The sequence below is a fragment of the Temnothorax nylanderi genome, unplaced genomic scaffold (genome assembly GCF_030848795.1).
Source record: "Temnothorax nylanderi isolate EJ_2023f unplaced genomic scaffold, tnyl_v1.0 TNYL_tig0003_pilon, whole genome shotgun sequence".
Taxonomy (NCBI): domain Eukaryota; kingdom Metazoa; phylum Arthropoda; class Insecta; order Hymenoptera; family Formicidae; genus Temnothorax; species Temnothorax nylanderi.
In genome coordinates, this window is record NW_027249065.1 from 1,560,175 (window position 1) to 1,586,697 (window position 26,523).

Sequence of the window (26,523 nt, forward strand, 5' to 3'; positions counted from 1 at the left end):
TTTTTCTAAAATAGCGAATTAAATTATAACGTTGGAAAAAAAACCATGAACGGATAGTCGATTTACTATTCTTATTACTACTTGCAGCGCGAAATCGCTAGGAATTTACGCGAACATTACGCGACTCTGTAATTATTCACCGCGTCGTTAAATACTTTACAGAATGTAAAACGCGGCTCTGCATACGCAGCTATAAGCAATGCATGAAATTTTAAAAGTTCGGTAGCTATGCCGAACACAACCCCGTGGATATTTTTAACACATATATTTCCAGTTTCGCGGCATATAAATATTGCATGGCGCTGCTTGCTCTCTTTAGGGCTGGAAAATTCGAACGGGAAATACCTCAGGCCACTACCTCGCGCTTTTGCGCGGCTTTCAACAAAAATCCCGTCCGTGCGCAAAAGTGAATTATACGTTTCTACCGAAGTGAAAAGTTTCCGCTGGAAAACACGGACTTGCTGTAACCCGTCACCTGTCTACCTTTTCTCCTACCGTCTTTTCGCTACTGTCGGAATAAATTAATAGCGCGACTCGAATGCCGACTACTCCTTTTTTATGGAAGCTGAGTAGCGATAAAGTGAAAAAAAAAATACGCGAAGTAACTACGCAGAATTAGAGTACGTTCGTGACATAAGATTAAGATTATATAAATAAAGCTCTAACGCCTACAAAATTTGAAAAGTGACGAAATGTGTCGACATTAAATACGGCCTTAATTCCTATTAACGTTTATTTTACAAAAATGTACATAGAAAGTTTAGTCCAATACAATTTCATCTTTTCAATCACACGATTCAGAAAATCAAAACTGATCAATCATATTACGCAAATGAATAAATAATTACTTGAACTTCACCCTATCAGGCGAAGTCCCTTAGGCACGTGATGGGAAAAGGAATTCGGGCGTCTTCCCCTAACACTGCTACCATCCGATAGTAACCCAGATTGACAATACGACGTATAGCGGATTAGCGGATCGCTCTCGGCCTGGCATTGAGCTTAGCCCGCTAATAATCGATACTCAGGCGAAGGTCGTACGCCTTCGCGGCATCTCCGGTTATATTCGGTAATTCTTTCGTTCGCCCTCCCTTCACCCCCTCCCGGCCACGCGATTGCTTTCCTGCAGGAAACCATCGCGTGTGTATCCATCGGCCATCGATCGGCAAACCATAGCAGACGGCCCCGGGCCGGTTGAACGCTTCGATTACTGAAGCATGGGACAAGTTATATGAGAGATCGTGGCATGGTTAGTTAATATTAGAGAATTTCGCAGAATTCCATGCCGACCAAATTGAGACTTGATATTTCGCCGGTTTTATTATACATTATTAATTTGTACGACCGATGTTGGCCGATGCTGATTTATTGTATCTCGTTGGATGCAACTTTCATGCGGTGTCTTCGTGAACACGAAAGATACTTTTCCTTTGCAACTTTTTGTTTTACAGTTCCTATTTAAGAAGTGATTCTCGCTGAGAATTAACTAACATCAAGAACACGTACGCGTGAAAGTTTCATTTACAGAAAACAGCAAATAAAAATACTCAAAGTAAATAGAGATGCTTGATTGGATGTAGGAGAGAAAAAGAAGTCAACTCTATACTTACGAACGCGTTTTCGATCGCTGCGTCAGTATGCACGGCGTAACGGGGTAACGGAATTTATTACGCTAAATTTCACATATTTTCAGACAGCTACTAAGTCAAACGTAATTCCCGAAGCCTTCGCCGTATCTCTGGGAAGAAAACCGATGACTCTTCCGAAAGTTGATGTCAGTGATGCCGAGGCAAGCACCCTCCCTCGTGAATAATAAAAGCGTAGCGTTGCCGACTCGATCGCCTCGAGCTCGAGGGGTTAGCTGTCGCGCGCGCGCGCGCGCACACACGGAATCGCGTGCACGTATACGCGCCGCGTACACGCGAGGTCTACGGCGCGGGCTTATGCAAACTGGGTCACACGATGACGTTTACAGACTTAGGCCTAAACCCGACGGCGAGTCGGGTCAGTCTGGGTTCGTCGGCCTTGAACCTACGGCGGGAGAGCGTTAAATGGCAGGACGCGGCGCGACGCGGCGCGGCGCGGCGCGGCGCAGGACGACGAAGGCTCTTCCTGCGCGTTTTTACGGCACGGCGACGCCGTGAATGCTTAAACGGCTCATTTACATCGGGGCCCTTTCCGCTAATTTGCGCGCCCCTTCATCAGCGCGAGACCCCGAACGCTGCTGGCGGCGGCCGGCGAGAGCGCGCGGCTTTGCCAGTAATTATACGTGTTTGAAGCAATTACCGGCGCGCGAGAACGATTTTCATAAGGGAGCCATTATTTCGCGTATCGCTAATATCATTGTCTCCGCCGGCGTTCGCCGCCGCGAAATTATCGCGGAAGGCGATCCTCGACGATTAACATCCTCCGATAATTAATTAATTAACGCTTACATAATCAGCGCCCGGGCCGAACAGCCTCGCGTTACGTCGCGCGGTCCCAAGTACACGCGCTATTTATCATTCGCGGCAGCAAGCTTCGGTAATTCGACATCAATGTCAGTAACTGGTTGTTTAGCGCACGCGGCATGTTCCGATTCAGATTTGCATGATATTAAATTCTCCTCGTGTAATTACACGCCATTCCACTAGAAAATGTTGCCCGGGTAACAAATCGGTTCAGGTACCTCATTTATAATGAGAGATAAAGTTACTCGAGTTCAGAAAAATTGTTTCCTTCATTGAGCACAACCTTGTAAACTTGTAGCGTAACATTGCACTTTTATTTGTGTCTCTTCAAGAACTTTAGTGAACGAATCATTTGCGATATTACCGCTATAATCACTCCGCAAACGCTAATTCTCATCACGCAGGGACAGACCAAAGATGTTTTTTTTTTGCATTACGCGAAAAAAAGGAAACGAATCCTTGGCAAAATCCCCGCTAAGATCCTTGGTAAATTACGGCAATGACTACCGCCGTCCGGGATTCGAAACAAAACAGCGAACGGACGACGAGAGGGAGAATGTTAAACAAGCCTGAGGAGTTTTAATCGAGTCGTTCATGCTACTACCGCTCCCCCCCTCGTATTTCCCCACCCCCTCGTCCTCTCTCGGTCAGAGGAGCAAAAGACTTGGTTAGAGACGTCGTTTCGCCTCGTCGTTGACTTCCGCTCGATTTGCATCCGACAGTCGCCCCGATATCGACCTTATGAATAACCACACCGACGAGTCGGATCACCGACGAGGGGCTGGAATCCCCTTGCGGCCCCTTCACGGAAGAATCCCCATCGTGAGAACACAATTCTGCGACAATACAGGATAAAGGACAGGTCGCGGAAAATACAAGCGCCATAATCTTGACTAATCGCCTAAAGATAGTAATATGAACGTGCTTTTGATCGCAATTCAATCATGTAATTGTGGTATTGTGTAAATTTCGTTTAATATCATATCGACATTGATAAAATAAATGGTTTAGTAGTAATAATAGTAATAGGAATAGCTGTGTCATCTGGAACAAGTGCCGTTAACATAGCGGTACTACGGTCTCCAGTATTATGAATATTACATTTTCAATCAAATCAGTAATAATTAATAGTAATAGGGAAGTACTAATTAATTAACGTAATTAACTTTAATCTTAAAAAAAAAAGGTAAAAGATAACTTATTTTGAACTAAGTAACTTATTTTAAACTAAATAAGAAAAGTCCGAATTTCAATAACGCGACGTCGAGTATAATAAATCCACTCGGGAGTGATTGAGTACTTCGTAGTCGCACGCGAATTTCTAGAAAAATTTTTCGTATCTTTCATATTTCCGTCTTTCACCCGCATGTCCCATCTTCCAGCGCACGACCAACCTAATAATGCGGCAATGTTTATCTTTCTCTTTCTTTCTCGACCCTTTTTGACTTTACAATTACGCAAAAATCATTCACAAATTTTTCCTCCTCGCGCACAGGCACACGCGCCGAGAAAATACGGAAAGTACGCGAACGTTATCAAAGGTTTACTCGGCGGAATATCCGAACACACAACGACGGTGCGCGCGGTGCAAAAAGAGAGAAGAGACAAAGCGGAGAAGGGAGGGAGGAAGAGGAGGTGGAGGTGGGTCATCGACTTCCTCGATGTGACGCAACGAGCGCACACATGTGCGCGCGAATACATCCACATTCGTGTGCTCGCGTATCCCACACGAGACTCGGCGAGAGTGAGCGGGTCTCGCCCCGTTAACCTCTTCCTTCCGGAAATGGCCCTCTCCCTTCTCCCGGTGCGCACCGACGAATCCTTCGAGAGGGCCGTTCCGCGTCGAGTTCCGCGACGAAGAATTTCAAGTGGAGAATTTCGGCGCGGAGTGAGTCACGCGAGCCGCGTTCTCGCGTGGCTAATATTACTCACGATTTTCCTCCGAACCGCGCGCGTCTCCCGTTTGTCGCGGCCGGCGGTAAATTCGGCGTGGCAATTGATTAAGGAGGGTGTAATCCCGGCGGTCGAGCATTTCGCTTGAATTTACGTGACTCAGCGGGGAACTCTCGGAAATACGATCTAAAGGAAATTACACGGCTTACGATAACTAAGCGCGGATCCAACTACGCCACTCCTGTTAGCACACGGCGCATTGTACACGCAAAAATAATTGAACGCAAGTTACATAATTAAATAGCGACACAAGAGTGAGATAATTGAAAATTCGAAAAATATCTCTTTAAAGAATATCGGTACACATTCGGTGCAATATCGCGATAAAAGGAAATTAATCAAAACGATTTCATGATTTCAATCTCGCAATTGAAAACCTATTAAACGGCCGACAATAAAAAACGCGCGCAGAGAAAGACATGCAATTCCCCTTAGCGTACTTCATTACGCAGAAATCGATCAATTAATAACCATAATGCGTAACAATGTTCCTCGCATTCCCCTCAATTTATTACATATAAACCTAAATTAATTAAATCATCGATAAATTTAAATCCGCGATTTATAGGACCGCTTTAAACGGTTAACGTGGAAATTTTCACGAGGACGTGAATAATAAATACAGAACGCAGATAAAACATGCAAATCCTCCGATGTATCGAATCGCGATTAACGTAATAAATCAGTCAAACAAAACTACCTAACAGCACAATGTGCGCGACGGCAATTCTTGCGTTTCCTTCAAACTTCCGAGACGAGAGCGTTAACTAAACGCGTTAAGAAAAAAATAGAAGAGGGTTCTCGAGAAACGGCGCGCGTGAAAGCGCCGCTAATAAAACGCAAACCGGTCGATGGCGCGAATCGGTTAATACATGGATTCGCACGGTTATTCACACGTGCGTGGAACGATTCGAGAGACGTAACGAGGGCACAAGCTGGAAGAGAGAGAGAGAGGAGCGGGAGGGCAGGGGGGATAAAGGGATGGATACGCGGACAGCTGGAGGGCGGGATCGCAGGGGTGGATTTAATCACGTTAAGTAACTCCGACCTGGCCGCATAGGAGCGAGCGAAGGGTGTTCGAAGATAAAGAGAGTGGGAGAGCGTGTTATCGACCCTCCTACACTCCACCTCGCCGGCCTTTTAGCAGTGACCAACACGTATACGTTCGCGCGCGTAAGCGCACACACGTGCACACGGACACGTGCCATTTCCTTCTCGCGTCACACGTATTTTAACCATTAAACGGTTTGCCCCGTCTTTCCAGCGCCAGCGCCAGCGCGCGGCGTCAGCATATTCGACGGATTAATTGGCAGTCATACGCTCCCCGGCAGATAATCGAGAAAGTCATACGTCGACCCCGCTAAACGAGTTTCGCGATTGATCATGGAGAGTATCACGTTACTCCCTGACACGTATATAGAAGGAGAGGGACGGGGAGGGGCGTCTGCCATTGAGGGGCTTCGATAATTTCAGATAATTAATTATCGATCAATCACGTCGCATGAATAAACTATTCGAGATTGAATTGTATATTTCACGGTCGTCCGCTGGAATCTTTATAAAGGAAAATGATTTACGCTTCTAAAAAAAAAAAAAAATTCTGCGAGTTCTGCTCACTCGATTAGACCGGTATAACTGATAGATCTCGTCGAGATATCTCGCCTCCGATATTAACGATCGCCATTTAATCTTCATCGTCGTATAATGATTTTCGAAATAAATATAAAGCAACGAATGCGTTAATTAAAAATGCTTATTAAAACGATGCTGTGAAACTCAAGTCTTGTAACAACTTTGTGATATTTCTTTTAGTCTCTCATCTTCGTTTCAACGTAACAGAAAAATCACAATTACACGAGCAAGATTTACCCGGCTCGACTCACGGAAAATTAACGAGTAATTGCGCGACGAATTTCTGCTCATCCTTTCTCGCTGTGATATTAATTAATCAAAGCACGGCGATGTTTGCCCAGCCGCTAACGCAAAGACGAACGCGCGAGATGCGCGCGGTTCTTTATTTTCCGGCGGTCTCTCGTGCCCTTTCCTCCACCCCCGCGCGATTCAGTCCTATCCATCCTTGTCTAGTTATTTATCGCTGGAAGAACAACCCCGGAACAACCCTCCAGTAGGTGGCGGGTTAGAAAAGGCGCTGCTCGTGCCACGGGGTGGCGAAAGGACGGTCTTAAACAAGAGAAAGAAACCCGTTGTAAACGCGGCGCGCGATGTAGACGAGGAAGGCTAGCTACGGTGGCAGAGGGGATAGAAGGGCTCGTAAGGGTGGAAAAGGTGGCAAAGAGGGTAGAGAAACAGGATAGAACAGCGCGGCGAGAGAACCTACCTAACCTTCCTCGGCGTACCGGCTGAACCCGGGACGTTATTAGGAAAATGGACCTTCTTCTCCCTGTCTTCTTTCCTACCGTTCGCGCTCGCTCACAATAAACTGCGCGCGGCGTCTTGCCCTGCTGCTCCTTCGTTCCAGCTCGCGTCTCACCCTTTCGCTCTTTCTCACCCTCTTGCCACCGAGACCGCCCCCCCTCCTCCTCCCCGTGCTCGCAGACGTTGAACTTTTTGACGTCGGGGCCAACCTGCCGCCGACAATTTACTTCCTCGGTAACGGAGGCAAGAGCCGTGAGACGGCATAATATATCTTTCCACCCTTCGATTCGGATAATGGCGTGTGCCGCTATACGCGCGAGTACTCGCCGAGATACGGAAACGATCGTTGTTTATCGTGCCGCCGAGCGCGGTGGATGCGATAAGGTAAAATATTCATCTTATCTCGCGTATAGTATTACTTCTTTTCTTTCGTAGTTTGTAACTGGAATTATAAATGCCATTCTGCGGCTTGAAAACAGGGAGCACGCCAAGTACCCCCGGAGTAAAGTGAATTACATTTTAAACAGTCGGAATTTTTTTTCTCCGAAAGTTCTTGCACATGAAGCCCGGGTAAAAGGCGTTCTTCTCTCTCTCTCGGCGTGAAATGAAGTTATAATTCGGTCGTTAACTCATTACTCATCTCATATTTAAATGTCCCTAATATGTCGCTTCCTCTCCCCTCCACCCCTTCGGCATGTATCCGAAAGCGGAGCAATTTTTCTTTTCTGCGCTACTTATCCCGGAAAAGTTATACCTGGAAATTATACCCGGACTTTGAAATAATACGCGACGTAATCGGCCGACGATCAGGCCGGATGACACAACAATATGCTAAGCGACGTCCGACCGTATTACCCGCGAAGTATTACAGTGCAGCAGTGCCGCAGACTACGCGATGATTTAGCACTTCCGCGACACCGTATGTAGCGTAATTGGGCAAGTGGGTCATGCAATCGGCGATGAGTGTACGCCAAGCTCGAGACTCGGAGAAAGGCGATCGATATTCAATATTTAATTTGTCTCGCTGTGTGTACAAATCCCCCCCCGGGGGAGGTGTCCCGGTGATGCAACCCGTTCCGTATCTCCCTCCGCGAAAACTTATCCGGCCTAACGCAGACGCGTATAAGAACCGGAACGATGGGAAACGAAGCCCGGGGGGGATCGGGTAACGCTCTCCAACACAAGTTCGCTATTATTCAAACTTCCGTGAGACGAGTGGGACAACGTGAAAACCGAAACGCAAAACAATATTTGAGGAAACGTACGTAGGAAGATATATCGGTCCTATCGTGCGGATAATAATAAACGCAGCGCGAGAAAAAAACGCGACCTCGACATCATTCTGAAAATACCGCTCTTTCTGAAACCGCTAATTTTTTAAACATCCGTATTTCTTGGGTTTTTTTTTCTTTTATTCTCGGCACGCCAATGCCAATTCACCGAAGGCTATACGCTCGCTTTTTAACGGTGGTGCCCCTCCGACGATGCCAATTTATTAAATCACCGCTATCGAGGACAACCGCGCGCACAATGCTCATCGATCTACCAACGTAATTAATAGCACTCGACGATACGGTAATTACCGTAACTTGAGAACGTTATGAACACCGATCAACGATAATACTGATAATAGCAGAAATTAATGGCCGGCGATATACCGACGTGAAAATCAGATGTACGACGTGATACGGCGCAATAAATTGCACGCGCGGATACGCGATGGACCGCGACGAATGCCGCCGGTAGATCGCGCCCGAATAATTCGAGTGATGGAAAATCGAGCTGAAGATAATTACATCCGTTAAGTCACATTGTACATCCACATTGAATTCGCCGACTCGAATGCAAACGCGCAGGCAAACTCGTCGGCGCCGATAATAATCGCACGAAAATTTGCGGCTCCGATTTTTACCTCGTCTCATTAAGACCGAGAACGGATAAATAATTAAGCCGATTAGCACCGCGCCCGTTGGGTTTATTCTCGAACGATCCCGTCGTTCGTTCGACCGCGAGAGAATCGCAATCTGGTCCTTTTTTATCAATAGGCATTACAACGCAGATATCGCATTAGAGAAAATTCAGAAGCGAAAGAGTCGATAATTATTGGAAACGAAATTACTGCAAATTTGTACGATCAATTGCGGCCATTGTAATAAATGTGAACGTAAATATATCAGCGCGATGTTAACGATATCCAACGATAAAATAGTTATGGAATTATTAAGCGCGAGAGCGCGCGCACGCGACAGGCATCGATTTAATGTTCATCGTAAAGCCATTAAAAATGACAGCGGTGAATTTCATTATTAATTGGAAAATTAATTGTTATAAATCATTGGCTCGATTAATAATACGCATTAACAATTATTATTATCGAAAAGTACAGCGGGCGTATTCATTGTCGCAAATGCCCACGATCGATATCGCCCTTTAAACTTTACTTTCGGCGACTGCGAGAAATCAGTTTCTCATGCTGCCGAAAGCGGAAGCGTGTATCCGCCGACAACTTGTTGTACATTGTAAATAATATCGAGCCGGGAGTGGTATAGATTTATCAATCATCCGGCGACAGTTGTAGCGCGTATGTATTCATGAGATGGCATAATCTCGCAGAATGGGACGCGTACGCATACGTCGACGCATATGCAACCGTGTATATATATGAATGTATTATACACGCGAGTAGGTACGTACGCGCGCGAATGCGTGGTCGCACTCAACAGGTATCGATCTCCGATGGAATAGCAAAGGTGCGCAAAACGGACGCCACGCAATACTACGAGCAGATACCGAACGAATGAGTGCCATGCGTACTCCAGCATTGATTCAACGGATGCACTTTTACGTCGAAACGACCTTGCGCGAGAGGGAGCCCTATACAATTCGCCTGTCGCACGTGCAATTTCAGACATCGATCGATCGGGGCTCCCTTCTAATTTGTATTCATTAGAGATCCGTATCGACATTGAATTCAATGATACTGAATTCAATTAATATTACCCTAATGTTGGTATGTACACGTTAAAATGTTCCCAAGCATCGCACGACACTGAAGAAATGTTCGCTAAGATAGAAGATAACGACGAATAATTTGTAAAATGACCGTGAAAATAAAGGAAATCGTGAACTGAATGCAGTATAAAAGGATATTTTGCATTCGTACGAGAGAACTTTTTGATTCGACTCGTTCCTTGGGTACTTAATACCCGCCCGAAGCCCTCGCAAATCCGCCAGCGTGTACCGTTAAAATGCCGTAACTCTTGTATGAATATTTTATGAGCTCGCTGCCTTAACACCTCCTCCACACGGCTAGAACCGAGCCGCCGCGGCCGCGACGGAGAGAAAAGACCGGCGCGCATCAAGGCATTGTCATAAAAGGATTCGCGCGAGGTGCGGCAGTCGATGCAGGTGGACGTTTAACGATCTGCGGCGTCCTCCGACGCCGGGTTATGGCTCCCCTCGAACCGGTGCGCTTTATGATCCCCGCGGATGATCAAAGACAGACTCGGGAATCACCCGTCTCGCATTCTTCAGGGACTGGGACTTTATAAACTCGCGCGCGAGACGCGCGTTTTTGCGGTTTCGATATTCGATTTCTTGCCGGCATGACGAAACTCTGCGTGGCTGACGCTCTCTAAGGATGCCTATCTCTGAAACTTTGATAGCGGCCACGATTAAGCTATGTGATTCCCGTATGATGGTTTGTAATTATCGCGCATAAATGTTACATCATTTATACACCGAGACTTTTTTACCGCACAGTCGCAGTCCGATGTAAAATATTGTACATTCAAACGCAATGATCTTTTTTTTATATATGCGATATGTAATACACGTAGATGACTTTTTTCCCTACTTTCGCGGTCTCGGTAAACATCGATGCATGTTTATTTATAACACGCGCGATATTTTCCACGCCGTCTTCCGGTCGTATTTATATCCGCGGTTAGCGGCCAGGAAGCTAATTAATGACGGAATTGTGATATTAAGCGCTCGCCGGTCGGCGGAGGCAGCGAAGGGAACACGGGGATTGTCGGGACGCGGCGGACGTTATTATGGAATACGGGTTGTGCAAGACGAGCACTATAACAGTGCCGAGAGGTGTTGCTCAACCGTTTCCACGTATACCATATTTTTCACGCTAATGATTATGTGCCGACGATTATTCGAAGAAAGTATCACAGCTTTCTGTAACTAGCTCTAATATCCTTTTACTCGGACTAATAGTAACTCCTCCGGGGTATTATACAAAAATGTAGCAAATTATGTGAGATAAATAATCCAGTTTAACCAGGTACGTTTTCCATAAATGAAGCAATAATTGACTGGCTCCCAAGATTTTAACGAGCGTATTATATACAAACGCTAACATATGCATCTATGTTATCGTCGCCGATACGTCGTTATTTTCGATGAGATTACACACATCATTCCAGGCGTGAGCGAGCAACACCGGAGAATTGCCAGCGTTCAAGCGCGTTAAATATAACTTCCGCGCGCCAAGTGTGACGCACCGTGTGTTCGCAATTCATTAGGAGCCCGGCGACGACGACGACGACGACGACGACGACGCCGACCTCTGGCATCCACACAGAATGAATGAAAATTTAATTCGTCTAGTTATAATACCCGCCCGTAGTTCGACACAATATCCCGCGCGCATTGCAGAGCAAATAAATGGCAGCGACGTCGACAACCTTCTGGCCGGATTCCACGCGCATTGGCACGGTTATGTAATCGAGTTATAAGTACAGCCCGGTTTTCCGCGGATTGATTGCCAAGGACATCTGATAAAGTACCGTTCGAAACGTGCGTTGAATCCAGCCCGAGTGATGAATTTCCATCATCTCGTTCGAGACCTTTGCAAAGCTGGCTCGTTGAAATCCCCGAAGAAACGAGTTTCGAGTCCAAAAGTCTAAAAAGTCATGAGGATGAATCGTTTAAAATGAGAATGGGAACAGGAAAAACGCGATATCCAGTTTTTCGTTTGGAAATTTTCCCCTGAGACAGATGACACGCACACGTGTATCGCGCGCGAATATCTAACGCGGAATAGTCCGCGACGAGGAAAGCTGCTACGCGCCCGCCATCGAAAGCGAACACGACAAATATACGACGCGCCGCGCATTTAAGGCTTAATAACAAACCGCAGGATGCGGTTTATCGGCATACTTACGTCAATACATTCTCGTAGATTGGCCGCCCGTAAAACCCGCGCGGCGCGTCTCCTCTCTCGCCGCGCGCAATTTTATGCCATTACCCGCCGAACGCGCGTAATCATTCCACCACACGCTTACGCCTCGCGAGCCGATGGGAAATTTGAATAAAAGTATCGGGCCTTACGCGCGGAGAGCGACGTTACAGAAATGGATAGGAAACCGCGGGCGGACGGCGTGGCGTGCTTTAATTTGCAGGAATTGAACGATCTCCCGAAAGACCGCTTATCAGTGTAATGCCGTTAAAGCGAGTTTTTCCACGTGTAATATTAAATAGCCTTCACATGGTTAGATTGCGATCGCTCGCCGTGGCGCGACACCGCCGCGCCGGCCGGGCCCCTAAGATCGTCTAAAAACACGCGAGCAAAACGTCAAATAAAATATTACACGCGAGGCGACGCATGGGTTCCGAGAGAGCTCCATAGGAACTTCTGCTGTTCTACCGTAATAAAAAGAGTGGCAAGTAAATCATCCGTGTGTTTTAAATTGATGCGGTTGGATAGGATCGATTTTTTAAAAAAAGTACGGCTATCACGTATGTAAAAACTGAATGTCATATAATTTGTTATTCTTTTTCAGGATTAAAAAATTAAAAAGTCCGTTAAAATTTACCGAATTAAATAAATTAAATTAAATTTCATAAAAATTGCGCGAAAAATGCAAAAACATATCGATTAATGTATAACGCGTTATCGACTGTGTCATAGTTTCTTCATTGGAATAAAAATAATTAAGATACATCCGGTCGAAACGACCTGTCGAAGTTATATCGCTTCAAGGTATAGCGAGAAAATCCGATTAGATATTATCAATTTGCGGGTAGCGTTACGTCTCGAAATAATCAAAATGTATCGCGATGAATAACTTATCACCGCGACATTTAATGTCGTCTCTGATCGGCAATCTAACTAAATAAATAATAATTATGGTCTCAACGAACTGACCCATATTCCATAACATTTTCTTATCTCCCCTCGCCTCGTTATGACAGTCTCGACAAAAAAAACTTCGCGAGACTGAAGCTATTATTGTATATTGTAGTGACCTGAAACATCGTGAACGTCAGATGTCGAATACAGATGCACCTGTCTGCCGCTTTCAATCATCGTCGTCAACATTGGTGAGTTAATTTACTCTCTCGTGAAATTTTTAATATCCCCGAACAATCTTGACTAGTGAGAAAAAGTACACTTGATTGAAATTAATGTGGCAAGATGATATACCGTGTTAAGATTAGCTTCGAAGTTCAATGAGTGATCATGTTAGTCTGATCTGATAACAAGAACCATTAGTTCGACTCTATCAAACACTATATATCATGAGATTGATTATACACACATATATATATATAATTTTATATATGTATATATATATATATATATATATATATATGTAATTTAATGAAGCATGATTCACAGCGATAATTCAACTTCGCAGGAACGTAACACATCTCCTTCATCTACTTGCCTCTTTAACTGCGCCGCCTCGAATACGAAGTGCCTTCCACAAGCGCTTGTTTCATCTTGTATTCTGTCGCAAACTGCGTCGAAATCTAATTTCGAAGCAACGATTTCGACAACTCGCTCGCTCGCGCGCGGACGGTATCATTTCCTGTCGCGGATCCGGTCCGACAAAGAATATACGCGGCGACTCCCGCCGTATATTTTCCGTCGCATTTTCCCCCCGTCGGCCAATCATCGTTTTTCCACCCGGAAATTCGAATCGCGTCGCTGTGAGCTATCCAAAATATTGATTTAAAACACATACACGACCGGCGCTTCTCCGGCTCGCGCGAAATTTCCATCGCGCGGCGCAGCGGGAAAGGAAAACAACGATTCGCGACGTTAAGACCTGTTCAAACGGAACGATAACGAGGCTACGCGAGATCGGAGATACACCCGGCTTCCGTGGCGCCTAACACGAAACTGTAGTAGACTCTCCCCCCTTCGCGTGGGTCAGACCGTCTAACGATATTTCAAAGTCGCCACGGTTGATGGATGATATTAGCTTGTCACTTAATGAATTAAAGCCACTCGTGAACGCCGGGGGCTTGCAGCAAAATCAAAAAGCGGCAAGTGAAGATTGCGCAAGAAGGGAAATGTGAATCCTATCGGAACTTCTTACCCCGTCCGGGTCTTCTATCATTCTACATTCGAGCGAGCGCACGCTCGACGATTACGGACACAAGATGGAAAACGCGCCGCCGCGCCGTAATAAAAAGTCACGGCACATCCTATCTCATTACAAATAAAATCTTGTTGGACACTTTCCATCTTCTCGCGGGCACGGGCGTTCCAATTCACATTCGTTGGTCCGCGCGCGCGCGTCTCAGGTCTCAGGCGCTTGCGAGTAAGAGAGCGAGGGCGAGACCGAAGTCGGAGGCGATTGAATATTAAGCGGGCGCAGTCTCTAGGCTGCTCCTCGGCGAAGTTAACCCAAGGGACTTCCTCCGAACTAGAAAACGAGGCTGCGAGACGGGGAAGGGGGTAACGGAGGGGCTGTCGGTTAGCGGAGGATAAGCCGGAGCAGCTCGGTGGAAGAGAGGCGACGGAAACGCTCGAGAGAAGTTCGAGATCGCGGCCGAGGCGATTGCAGCGGCGTGGCGGGGACGGGAAGGAGGTCGGCGAGATGGTTGGATGGGACGCCGACGGCGATTTCAATAATTAATGTCACGGGAATTGCACCGCGGTGGTGGTGACGGTGGTGGCGGAGTTACCGCCGCAAGCCTGAAATTCCCTGTGTCGCGGTAGCCCCGTCGCGAAGCGATACGACGCGACGCGACGCGTCTCTCTCATCCGTTGGATAATTATTACGATTATCTGGTAGACGAGTCTATAAAGAGCGAATCCGCCTGACACCGAAGCGAAATAAAGCTTGAAAGCGGCTAACCCTGCGAGCTAACCCTTTGCCGCTTGAATTAATCGACAAATAAGTCAATACGCAGCCTTCGTTCTTATTTTAATATTGTCAACGTAGACTGAGATGACAATTTATATTATTCGAGGGAAATTTTATGAAAATACTAAAAATATAGTTTGTTTGGAATTGCTTCACGTATTTGAAAAATTAAGCGGAGATTTATCAGACATGTGATTGCAAGTTAATAATAACGTTGTATAGATATAAAGCAAGTAAATAAATAAACTACAAATATCGAAACAAATGGCATATTTATTACCTAACACCCAGTTAAATAATATCCTCGCTTTTAAATGATCTATAAATTCACGTTAGAATTCAGGGCAGAATTATATTCGGGATACATGTAGATATGTGTGATCTATTGTATGTAGACATTTCTAATTCTCCTAATGTTTTTCGTATATTACAGAGCACATAATGTTATAAATAGAATCACAATTTAATAGATTGTCTAGAGTGGGCTTTATGTTATCCACGCTCGAGTGATAATTTCGTATCGCAACTGAATAATATCCTCATAACCATCCATTCTAGCGAGAAGCGGCGATAAATTCGAGACGTACGCCAGCGAGAGAGAGGACGGAAATAGCAGGAATTTTATACATACACTCTCCCTATATCCGCGTGTCTATCTAGCCAAAAACATTTTCACCATCCGTTAACCGATCCCTGACCACGAAAGCACTCCTCTCCGGGGCGGGGAGGGAGGGAATAACTATCGCTCGAAAATAGACGGACACCGTGTGCCGTCCCCTCTCCGATGACGGCGCCCGATGAAATTCAGAAGAGCCGGATTCCGCGCGTATACGGTTCGGTTTCGCCGGTTACCGCCGTGTCGTCCCACGTCGATTCGCGAGGCGAGCGAGAGCGCACAGCACCGCGCGGCGCGGCGCGGCGCGATAGACGGCGGCGGTTCAACCGGGAGATGCCAGTGCAAGCTGGTTGGTCTCCATGGAAACCAACCAACCTCCTCATCTCGTCGCCCTTGCTCATCCTACTCGACGTATCGCGGACGGCGGAAGCGCGGGAGGACGAGGCAGGACGGGTCGGGAGAGCGGAGAGGGTGGTGACGGCGCGGTAGACCAGGAAGTGAGAAAGACAGAGGCGCGAGAAGGAAGATGGGATCGCAAAGGGCGAAAGAGAGTCTAGCGGATGACAAGGAGGATGCGCGAGAAAAGACAGCGAGAGCTGCGAAAAAAAGAGGGATGAAAGTATGCGACAGATTAAAAAAAAAAGAGAGAATAATATTGGGAGGAAAGGAAAAGTGTGATAGAAACAAGAGAGATGATCTCTCTGAGGGATATGATCTTTTGTGAAGGAACGTACATGGTGTACCTGAAGATTGAGGATGTGGTCTGTTACGTCAAAAGTCCCTTAACATGCATAAGTTTCCGGGAACCGGAAACCGAAGCTCCTCACTAGGTCGAGCGTTGAACCAACCCGACATTGATCGACGTCCGTTCTTGAATTTCGCGATGACTCCGCGAAGCACGTAGTAATTCATCGTAATCCCGTTCCGCCCGGTTCGCGCGTATTCGCAGACGTTCGTCAAAATCCCGTTTTACCGGACACTTTTACGACTCGCGCATATTCGCCGATATCGCTTTCGATGCGTTAACCATTTCTGATCGTTCCAAACTTTCCAAAAAATTCATTGAAACTTTTTTTATATTATCTTTCCCATCGTAAAGATCTAGGGACCTGAAATTAAAGAGAAACCCGACAACTCTATAACAGAACATTTAAATTACGTTAATTCTAAAATCACAAATTGGAAGAGAAAAATTTAGCACACGTTTAGCTATTTTTATTCTGCACTGTTAATTTTATACCGTAACTTATAATAGACACATATTCTTTTTCGTAAGACGTAAAATATTTATTGCAATTAATATTCTTTCATTTAACACATTTATCAGTGATCGACATTGAGATTTTTCATTTATGCCTCATCATCGGTGACCGGCATGGGACGACAGTTAAACAAATACGTCACGTATTATATTTTTGTGCAATTTAATACTACAAATTAAACGTTAAATTGTTCATTTTAGCATAAAATAATTCAATTGGCGTGAAAGTCACGTAAAATATTGGCGGTGAATGTGTTAAAAAAATTCCAAGCAAAGGTATACATGCAATTTTAATTTTCCTGGATTTAGGACGATGTAGAATTCAGGTCCCTAAATATTTCAGATTCTCAATACAGAAGTTTACTAGCCACATTAGGGCTCGACGTAAGATATCACGAGAACTCCCTATAGAAAAGAAATTTCACGCGCGATAGTCGAGTTGTTTGATCGTTGGGGTGAATAAAGAATGAACGATTCGGCACAGTCGTTCATCCCTCATTCCCCCCCCCCGCCCCCCGGCGGCATCTACGGCCCGAGGTTCGTCAAAGGTCGTCGGTCACGCGATCGCGCCTTCGCTCATTAACACCGACGCCACCCTCGGTGGAAGAGGTGGATATGGGTTTAACTCGCGTGGGCACGCGTGCGCAGGCAGGTAGGCGAGAGAGAGAGCATCGTGCATCGCGTCGTGAGTCGTGGGCGTGGGTATCGCACGCGTGTCGGGATTCCAGTGTTTAACGCGTCTCCCTCCTCTCTTAATCAGCTCGACACGACCTCGACTCCTTTTGCCTCTCGCGCGTTAATCAAGAAGCGATACGCTTCGCGGAATTAAGTCTTCTCCGCTCCTTATTTATTAAGGGAACATCGGGATTTTTCCACGAAGTACTTGAATATGACTGCAGCCCTCGGGGAATTTTCCACCGAGAGTTCCCGCGGTGAACTAGTTTCGAGATCTGAACAGGTAGAACGTAGTTGGGAGCGACTGGGAGAACTTTGGCGAAAGTAAAAAATAAACTCCATATGAATTCTAAATTTAGATTGTTCACGATAAATAGATAAAGCGATTAAAAAGATTTTAATTAGCTAAAATCAAATTTAAATCAACTCCAACTCTAAATTACAATAGATAAAATACATGGAAGGAACGCTGACCAAAAATCGATCCCAAATTGATTGAAGAACCTGTCAATTGAAAATTAAAGTCTATTTTGCACGTAATAAAATCGTAAGCGGTTTTCGATATAACGTTTGCGCAATCTGCACTGCGTTAATAATGTTCACTGCAAGCTCACAGATCACGGTATTAGATACAACGTTTGGTATTACATGCCGACGATGTTACACGTGCGCGGCCTGCGTGGCTCAATAATGTCGCGCAGTCCTCATTAATTTGCTCAATGGAGCGTCGAGGTACAGACCCGATCGAAACTCACTGCGGCAACGAGTTCAAACGCGAGAAGATTCAACCGAAATTCAAACCCGGATTCATAGACGGTAAAATTGACGGTTCTCCTTCGTCTGCGCGAAACTTATACAAAGCTATCCGTTTACAACATCGAAATTCCCTGTTTCTCGTTATACCTCGTTGATATTCGGTGACATAACGAGGAGGATAAAATGATATAAGTCTACTTCCAACTTTTCCGCCAAGTAATACTTGCCAAGTATATATATCTCCCCCGCACCGAATCGAATTTTCAGAGAATGCGATATTTTCCGATTGCGAGGGCGGCCCTCTCGACCGAGGAGAAAATTCGCACGAATGGATTCTTCGGTGGAAGAATCCTTGTTGCAGTTCGCGGAAGATATACCGGACCTCGTTAACGGGAAACTGTCAACCTCGTGATTCCGGAGAGAAATAAATTGATAAGTCGTAACCGCGCCGCGCCGCGCGGTCCCGGTATATACGACGCCGTTCCGCGAAATTCCGATGAAGAAAGGAAGGAACGTGGGCGTTCGTTCGGATATTCTTGTCTCTTTCCAGAAGATCTGGCGTCCCCCTACAATTTCCAGCTCTCACCGACTAAATTACTTACGGTTACGGAGAAATGTCATTCATTTAATGCAATTGCGTAGAAAACACTTGTAAACCGCAACTGCATATGCAAAATACGAGATGATTATAATGTCGTTATTTATAAAAAATTCCAATTTCTTCCATCAGGCAACCTGTTATTCATGCTATTCAAAAACAGTAATTTTTATCAACCAAAATTTGCGCAACCATTAATCTTCTGTTAGAATAATTATCATTTGATCATTTTTAGAATGATCACTAAAATATCTTATTTATACTTCATATGTTTTTATAAAATATAAAAAGAATTTCATTATTATTACTACTATAATTCTACTATATTATTAGAATCTATATTAAAATATTATACATACACTGCCTGTCATCTCAATATGTTCTCTATTTATAAAAGAAAATACAGTAATAAAAATTTTAAAAAAGATACTCATTGTCAGTAATAGCTCATCCTATTTTTAAGAATCAAATCTCGGCTCCTTTAATCAACGCGATTTTCGCACACAATACAATCGTGTAAAGGGCGCGAAATAGGCTTATCGCGGGGGAACTAGTTCAAATTTATCCAACGAGAAGCAAATTCGTCCCGACTCCCGATCGTTGACGAGGGGTGGTTGTAACCCTGATAATAGTCGTTGTAAAGTGGCCACTGGCATTCGAGTATCAGGCAGGAAACGGCGATGGGAGGAGGCGGACGGGGAGGGAATGGTTAATTCATGAAACAGTAACCCTTTCCGCCACGTTTCGAAATGCCGCGATATCAACGAATCCGCGGATCTTTCTCTCGCGATCTTACGTGCTCGTTAAGCGAAGCGGCCGTAGATCTTCTTGAAGATTTCGATTCCTTCGAAAATTATTCGCTCGACGCGAAAATCGATTTCGCGCGCTAATCAGTTTGATCGATCAAAGCCTATTTTACTATTTTGCTGTAATGAATGCAACTCTCGATGGGGTCTGTAATTAATTCCTGCATAAACAGGTTATTCGTTTAACGAAACATATCATGTTAGTGAATCATGACATTAACATTAATATTAATGCGAGTATTAACACAGAGTGTTAATTTACTTTTAATAGTAACGTATCCCCCGGGGTCTCCCTAACGTCGAATTTAATGTATATAAAAGTATTGCGCGCTCCGAAAAGTTTCCGGTGCGCTGCGGTAGTACTCGCGAGCAGATGTCAAATATTTAAATGCTTCCAATGTGAATATTACGCTTTCAAGCCGTCGTTACCCTTTTATCGCACACAACCGACGTAAAAGTATTTCCGTGAAAATCCGTTATTCCTTATCACAATCTTTTATGCGAAGAACTTCTTATAATGCGAATTCTAATATTTGGGTATCCATGTCCATTAAAACTCAATCTATTTGTTCCAATAAAATATTAAAAATAGAGAAGTTCTTTCACTCAGACTATTTGTAATAAAATTAAGATTATTCTGAAGTGTTTGATGTTTAAGTTAAACATCTGGCTATGAATTCACAGTGATATAAACGTTGCAAGAAAACGAGATTAACTATAGAGAACCGAGTTTCGTGCGAAGCGGCCCGCGTAACCGCGATAAATAATGAGTCGCGCGAGGATCGCACGAGCGAAATAAATAACGCGTATTTCGCGCGCTTAAGCGGCTAAATGAACGAATGTCAGAGGTCGAATGGCTGATTCATGAAATCGCACACGCGAAATCGACGATTGGGGGATTTTGCGCGGAATCCACAGGTTTTACGTTCGGTGGCGCGCGTTCCGCTGCAACGAAAGCTTCTCCCGATCTTTTTTCTCTTCCTTTTTCCACCTTTTTTTTTATGAAAACACGCTGTTAAGCGGATATGTATTTAAAACTGTCGCATCGACCCGCGAATTCCATATCGATACTGCACGCGCGAATTACAGACGCGCCGATTAATATCCATTCAACTGCGCGCATGACTTTAAAATATCATTTCGAGCAATATACGCGGCGCGTCGCGTTTTGATCGTCGGCGAATGTAGCGGACAGTTACCAGAAATTATGTTCCGCCGGTGATCCTATATTCTGTATTCTGACACACAACGTGTGTTTTATCGCGAAAAATTGCGGTATACTGGCTCGAAAGTTGACAGCGACGCGTTCAGAGCTGACGTTAATAAAACTTCAACTTGAAAATGCAGCGGTGTGCGTGACGAGGATTCTGCCGCGCGTCCAATTTTGGAAAAAAAAAATGCGATAATAATCATTAAATATTCCCATATACATATAACAAGTGATTTCGTATGAAAATAAGTGCGCGTAAACGAGAGGCTGTATACCAATTACGTCGATGCAAATGACTCTCGTTACACGCTTGCGTAATGCGCAAAAGAAATTATTATTTTTTTCTCGGTAATATTCCCACGAAGGAATTACAATCGGGGAGAACATGTCACGCTCTCTCATTCGTGTACATGACTTATCCAACGCAGAGTTTGTAGAAAGTGTCGGAGATAAAGAAAGAGCTTTAAGTGGATACTCACGAGGCTTCGCAGGCTCTGGCGGGGTGACTTCCGTCAACTGCAAAAGAAAAATTCAAAACTCGTGAGAGTTTACTCAGGAAAATCAGGCTTTTTAGGATCGTATCGTATTCCGCCGGAAAGGATCAACCGATCATACCGTGGTTCGGTCAATTCCTTCTTGCAGAATTCAATTTACTGTCCTTAGAAACTAGCTCGTCAAACGAGACGTCGTCGCGCACATATACCTACTGGGAATTATATTCGCTTCTACAAAATGGCACGCGGCAAATAGCTCGGGCATAGTTTACACATAGTTTGTCAAATAACGTCGGTAAGGATTTAACGTTGCAAAAGGGAGCGAAGGAGGAAAGTTGTCGTGAAAACAACAGCGGGAAATTAAACGGATCTGGGAAAATTTGTAAAGGGAACCGCGAGAGTGTACTTTGTCTCCTCGCTTCTCGTTTCCGCATCGAGTAATTTACAACGCGTCCCTGCGTCTCCCTTGATACCCAAGGAGCCCTTCTCCCGGGGCATAATAGAAATTTATCGCGCGGTTTTGCGGCCCTTTACGTGCATTCTTGTAATCGCGAATGAAATAACATCTCAGTCTCGGCGGTACCACCGCGAAACTTCACGCGGAATAATCAACTTGCACCCGTGCAACCAAGGGTCTACCGTAAATAAATACCGTACAAAAAAATCAGGCTAACGACAATTGCTATTATAAGACAAATTACTGTCACTGCTACTGCAATTGAATAGTTAATAGTCTACGTTGCACGAAACATTTCGTCAATTTGAGTAACAATAATTATTTCTGTTACTATATTACGCGACGTGCGACATATAGCATTAGAAAAGATAGAGCATAAACTTCCATCTCTCACACGCGACGCGTGCATCTGAATTACAAAGCGCACGCACCTGCTTAAGTTACCTGCTAAATGGTAATTATACCGTCTACAAAAAGCCGGTATTATACTGCGTAACAATTCCTTTCATCTGCGAGAGCGCGAAGTTGACCACCGGTCGGAAACCACCGCGCCGGGCGCTACGCAATTTCGCGAACGCGCCCGCGCTATTTCATTCCCCGGTAAGTCCGCGAGTAATTCTCGCGACGTTTGAGCGTAGAAAACGCCGGCAGCGATTTTGCATTCGGCCATTATTACAATTTACTCGCGCACGCAAAAAGGATCCCCCGGGCGGGAAGGTATATATGTGTACACCATATATACGGCGGTCCGAATTAATCCACTTTTACGAGGCCGATTTCGCTCCGGTCTCGTCCGTCCCGCGTCTCCTTTCCCTCCTCTTTTATCGCGCGCACTTTTTCCCCAGCTCTTCGCCAAACCTTCCGCAGTCTCGTAGGCGGGACGAGGAGAGGAGGAGAAACAAATTTATAATACGCAATGCGGTCTTCTGCAGCGTGTTGGGCTGCAAATATCATGCAAAGTCCTACCAGACGTTATAAATCGTTTACAGCGTGTGATAAACGGTGAGTAAAAGCCGGTGAAAGTATAAAAGCTTTCGGAAATCCGATCGATTGATAAATAACGTGCATAAATTAGAAGCTAATTTTTACGCAATCATTAGACCTTTCAATAGTAAATGCATTTATTCTCTTTCCGTCTCTCCTTTGTTTCCTCTTCTTCCTTATTAGGGGTACTATGTTGTTCAATATTCAATCAATATGCAATTATTCTTTTAAACTCAGTATTTAACAAATTTATTCTTTGTACATTAATTTTTATATATAAGCTTCTTTTTCTTGTTTTTGCGGCCTATTTTATGGTTTTTTAATTTTATTATCGTAAAATATGCTGAAAAGATATAAACTATAAAATCGAATAAAATTTAATCTAATCTAATAATTTAACTTCGTGACAATGCATTTAATTAAATATTTGACAATAAGATAAACTATTTTATTGAGAGAATCCTGACATTTCGTCCATTAAAAATATTTTTAACTGTTTCTTTCGTATCTAAACGATTGCACACAAAGTGTAGATTTTCATATCGGGAAGGTAAATGATCCGCTTTATTTATAAATGTTATCGCGATAAGATTTTTATCAAGCGGCTGAAAAGAGTGAACGGACGGATTAGTTTCGTCCGCAGTTTTATTTACAGAGTAACACCGTTTTTCGCAGCGCGGTCAAGCGACGGGGTTTTTACGTCGGATGAGTATCACCGCAAAAGAGACGCCGCTGCGAGAAGAACGTACCCCGAATTAAACCGATGCTCTTACGGGCCTTCTCTCTCTCTCTTTCTCTCTTTCACCGAGCGTCAGTCGACCATGCCGCTTCAACCCCGTCCCTCCCTGCGCCGCGCGTTATGGCCCGCGCGCTGCAGCTTTTGAGAGCAGCGAACGCTTGATACGTTGCCAAGTAGCACGGGACCTAGCTCGAATTAATGCGATCCGAGACATTTCCCACCCGGCCGACATGATTGCTCCAGAATTACTCGCCCGCAGGTATCAAATGTTCCGCCCGTCAAAACGGTGTTTCAACAACGGTAACCGAACGCGAATTCCGATCGATTAAACGCTCAATTAGACGATCGGCTAAACATCTCCGCAAATGTCAACGCGCCAATAATTTCATTCAAATTTGTCATTAGAAATTATATGCTAATTGCGAAGTGATAAACATATCGACAATTAATTAAACGTAATACCAAAATCTCTCTTCTTGGTACCAATCATTCATGGAAGTAGTAATATATGTGTGCGACGTATACGTATACGCGTAGATTCGACTACATCGCGTACGATTATCGCGAATCTCTGCGTTATCACTGTGATTTAATGCGAGATTAGCGTTCGAGCCACTCGTAAAATGCTAATTCACGCAAATAAGACATTACGCGATTGCCTCTCTCGACAAAACCCGCTGTCTTTACATATATACACACGTGCACGTGCGGAATTACACACACGCGTACGCACACCGACACACCGACACACCGAGCGACGCTTGACATCATGCCAAGTGGCACGAACGATCCGAAATGTTGCCGCTCGATCGATATCAACGCTTGTGAGTTATCACGCTCGCGAGAGAGAGAGACAGGCGCGAAGTCAATCTCGCCCCGTTTTGCACGCTCGTCCCTCTCGCTTTTCCCAAAAATATGTGCGCTCTCGACAACGAAGTTCACGTTCACGCTATTTTGATTGAAACGTTACCGCGATATATACGTCGCACGGTTCTCTGCTTCGTTTGAATTCTAATATCATGATCGATAAACTGTAACTCTTTCCCCCCGCCGTGCAAAAAGCGAACGTTTCACTTCGGAACTAAATAAAACATTTATTTATAGCTTTTAAAAGCATCTTGTATTGCTTCATTCTTGTACCTTCCGTTTTATTACTACTACTTCGAATAAAACATCGCAAAAAAGGTAACAATAGAAAAAAATCTCTTTGGCACTAAACCGGAAATATTCTCTCTATGAAATAGCTGGTAACACAGAAGGATTAAGGCGTCCTCTTTAGCAATCGCGAATGTCAAAGCGCTTTTTCAAACGGAGTAGTGATTACTCTCGATTCCCCGTTCGCTATTTTGATCGGCGAGATGTAAGAGCCAGTTACGGTGAGTGAGTGGGTGGATGTATCGATTGATTCTTACCTTCGCCAGATGGGGGTTGAAGGTGAACTTGGACTCGTGCTCCTTCCGCGGTGTCTGTGCGATCGCCGTCAATGGCGTGAGTGGCACAGCCATCTCCTGAAACGACAAAAAAAACAATGGTCAGAGAAGAATGGTCAAAGAATTCCGTGAGATCTATTTTTTTTTTGTCTCGTAAGTTAACGAATCGGCTCAATTAATCCTAGAATGCGTATAACGATCCTCAAGATCTTGCGTTTATCTTTTTCGACACTTTCAAATCGTTTTTCTTTTCTCTACGTTAATTTTAAGTAAACTTTAAACGCTTTTATCTCTCAACAGTACTCGATTTAAACTTATCGAAAACACCCTCTCGCTATTTGAGTTTTCGAGCAAACGTTCATTGACAGGGCACGCATTCTAAAGTTAAGCTACTCGGCAGAAGATGATAATACATGACGAGATTACATTGTAACATATGATGGTAATCAATGTGCAAATATTGAGGAAAGATATCAGCATAACTGACGCGTGATTCACGAAGGGATGACGAATCCCCATTTCTTCGCGCTTCTCCCGAGGCACGAGAGAAAGAAGCGGTCGCGATTCGATACAACAACACGTTTGCGTAATAGCGACTGGTGCAACTAGGACACGATTACGTCAATGTCCACGAACAGAGCCTCGCCGGACGAATTCCACACGAGTGTGCGAGCATCCAAACGCAAATGCCTCCTATTGATGCATACACACACGCCCTACAGCAGGTGGCGACTTTTAGATATCTAAAGTTAAATTGCAAGCGACGGTAAATTCCCACCCTCCGTTTAATTTCGATTAGACTTTTTGAAACAGAATTTTAGTTTGTACTCAGCTTGATTATACCAAAATGTTAATATGCTTGAAAAACAAAAAAGCATAAATTGGATAGCGTTTCAAATTTTTTATTTAAAAAAAAACGGATTTTATAGTAGAACGGAGAAGATAATTAAATATTAGTTAAATATTTAAACATGAATAATTTTTCTTCAAAATTCTATACTTTAGTTAAAAAAAATAAATAGTAGAAAAAATTAACGTTTAATGTTTTTGAAACCAAAATTATGCCTCTATATAGCCATAGAAACTTACAGAATAAAATAGGGGTATAAAATGTGTTGGAAAAGATTGAACATTTTCAGGGACAATTTAATATAACGCATTCACACATATAACCCACGTATACATGGATGTGCGATAGGGGGGACGACCAACACGACGTCGGCACGAAGTCGCAAACTGTCGAACAATGCGCCACGTTCCCGAAGCATCGAACGAAATGCATTTCCACGGGCGGGCGTCGTCGCGGCGCGCAGGCCGATTCATTGACCCGCCGAGGAGACACCCGTCGACGGGAAACAAAGAGCCGACGAGACAAAAGCCCTCGCGGCGAAGTGCTTACGTTCTTACGTGCGATCGGCGGCGCGCACTCGACGTTCGCGGAAAATAAAGCCCTAAAAGCCGGAAACACCAGCAAAAAAAAAAAAAAGAATCGAGACGAGCAAATCTAGAAATGCGTATAATGTACGCGTTCGCGATTTCCGGATCAATATTCGGCTTACCTCGTGTCGAACATACGTTGATTCTTGTAAAAACTTAAGTCGAAT

At 44.5% G+C, this 26,523-nt stretch overlaps 1 protein-coding gene across 7 annotated transcripts in view; it reads right to left on the minus strand.

Moving 5' to 3' along the window:
- Window positions 1–26,523, minus strand: part of Lilli (AF4/FMR2 family member lilliputian) — a 205,543-nt gene that overhangs the window by 38,947 nt on the left and 140,073 nt on the right. For all 7 annotated transcript variants that reach the window (XM_071703782.1, XM_071703811.1, XM_071703792.1 and 4 more), the window contains 2 exons: window positions 24,902–24,997; window positions 21,295–21,331 (listed from right to left, as the gene is read on the minus strand). In XM_071703782.1, coding sequence (XP_071559883.1) covers window positions 21,295–21,331; window positions 24,902–24,997 — 133 coding nt within the window. The remainder of the gene's footprint in view (window positions 1–21,294; window positions 21,332–24,901; window positions 24,998–26,523) is intronic.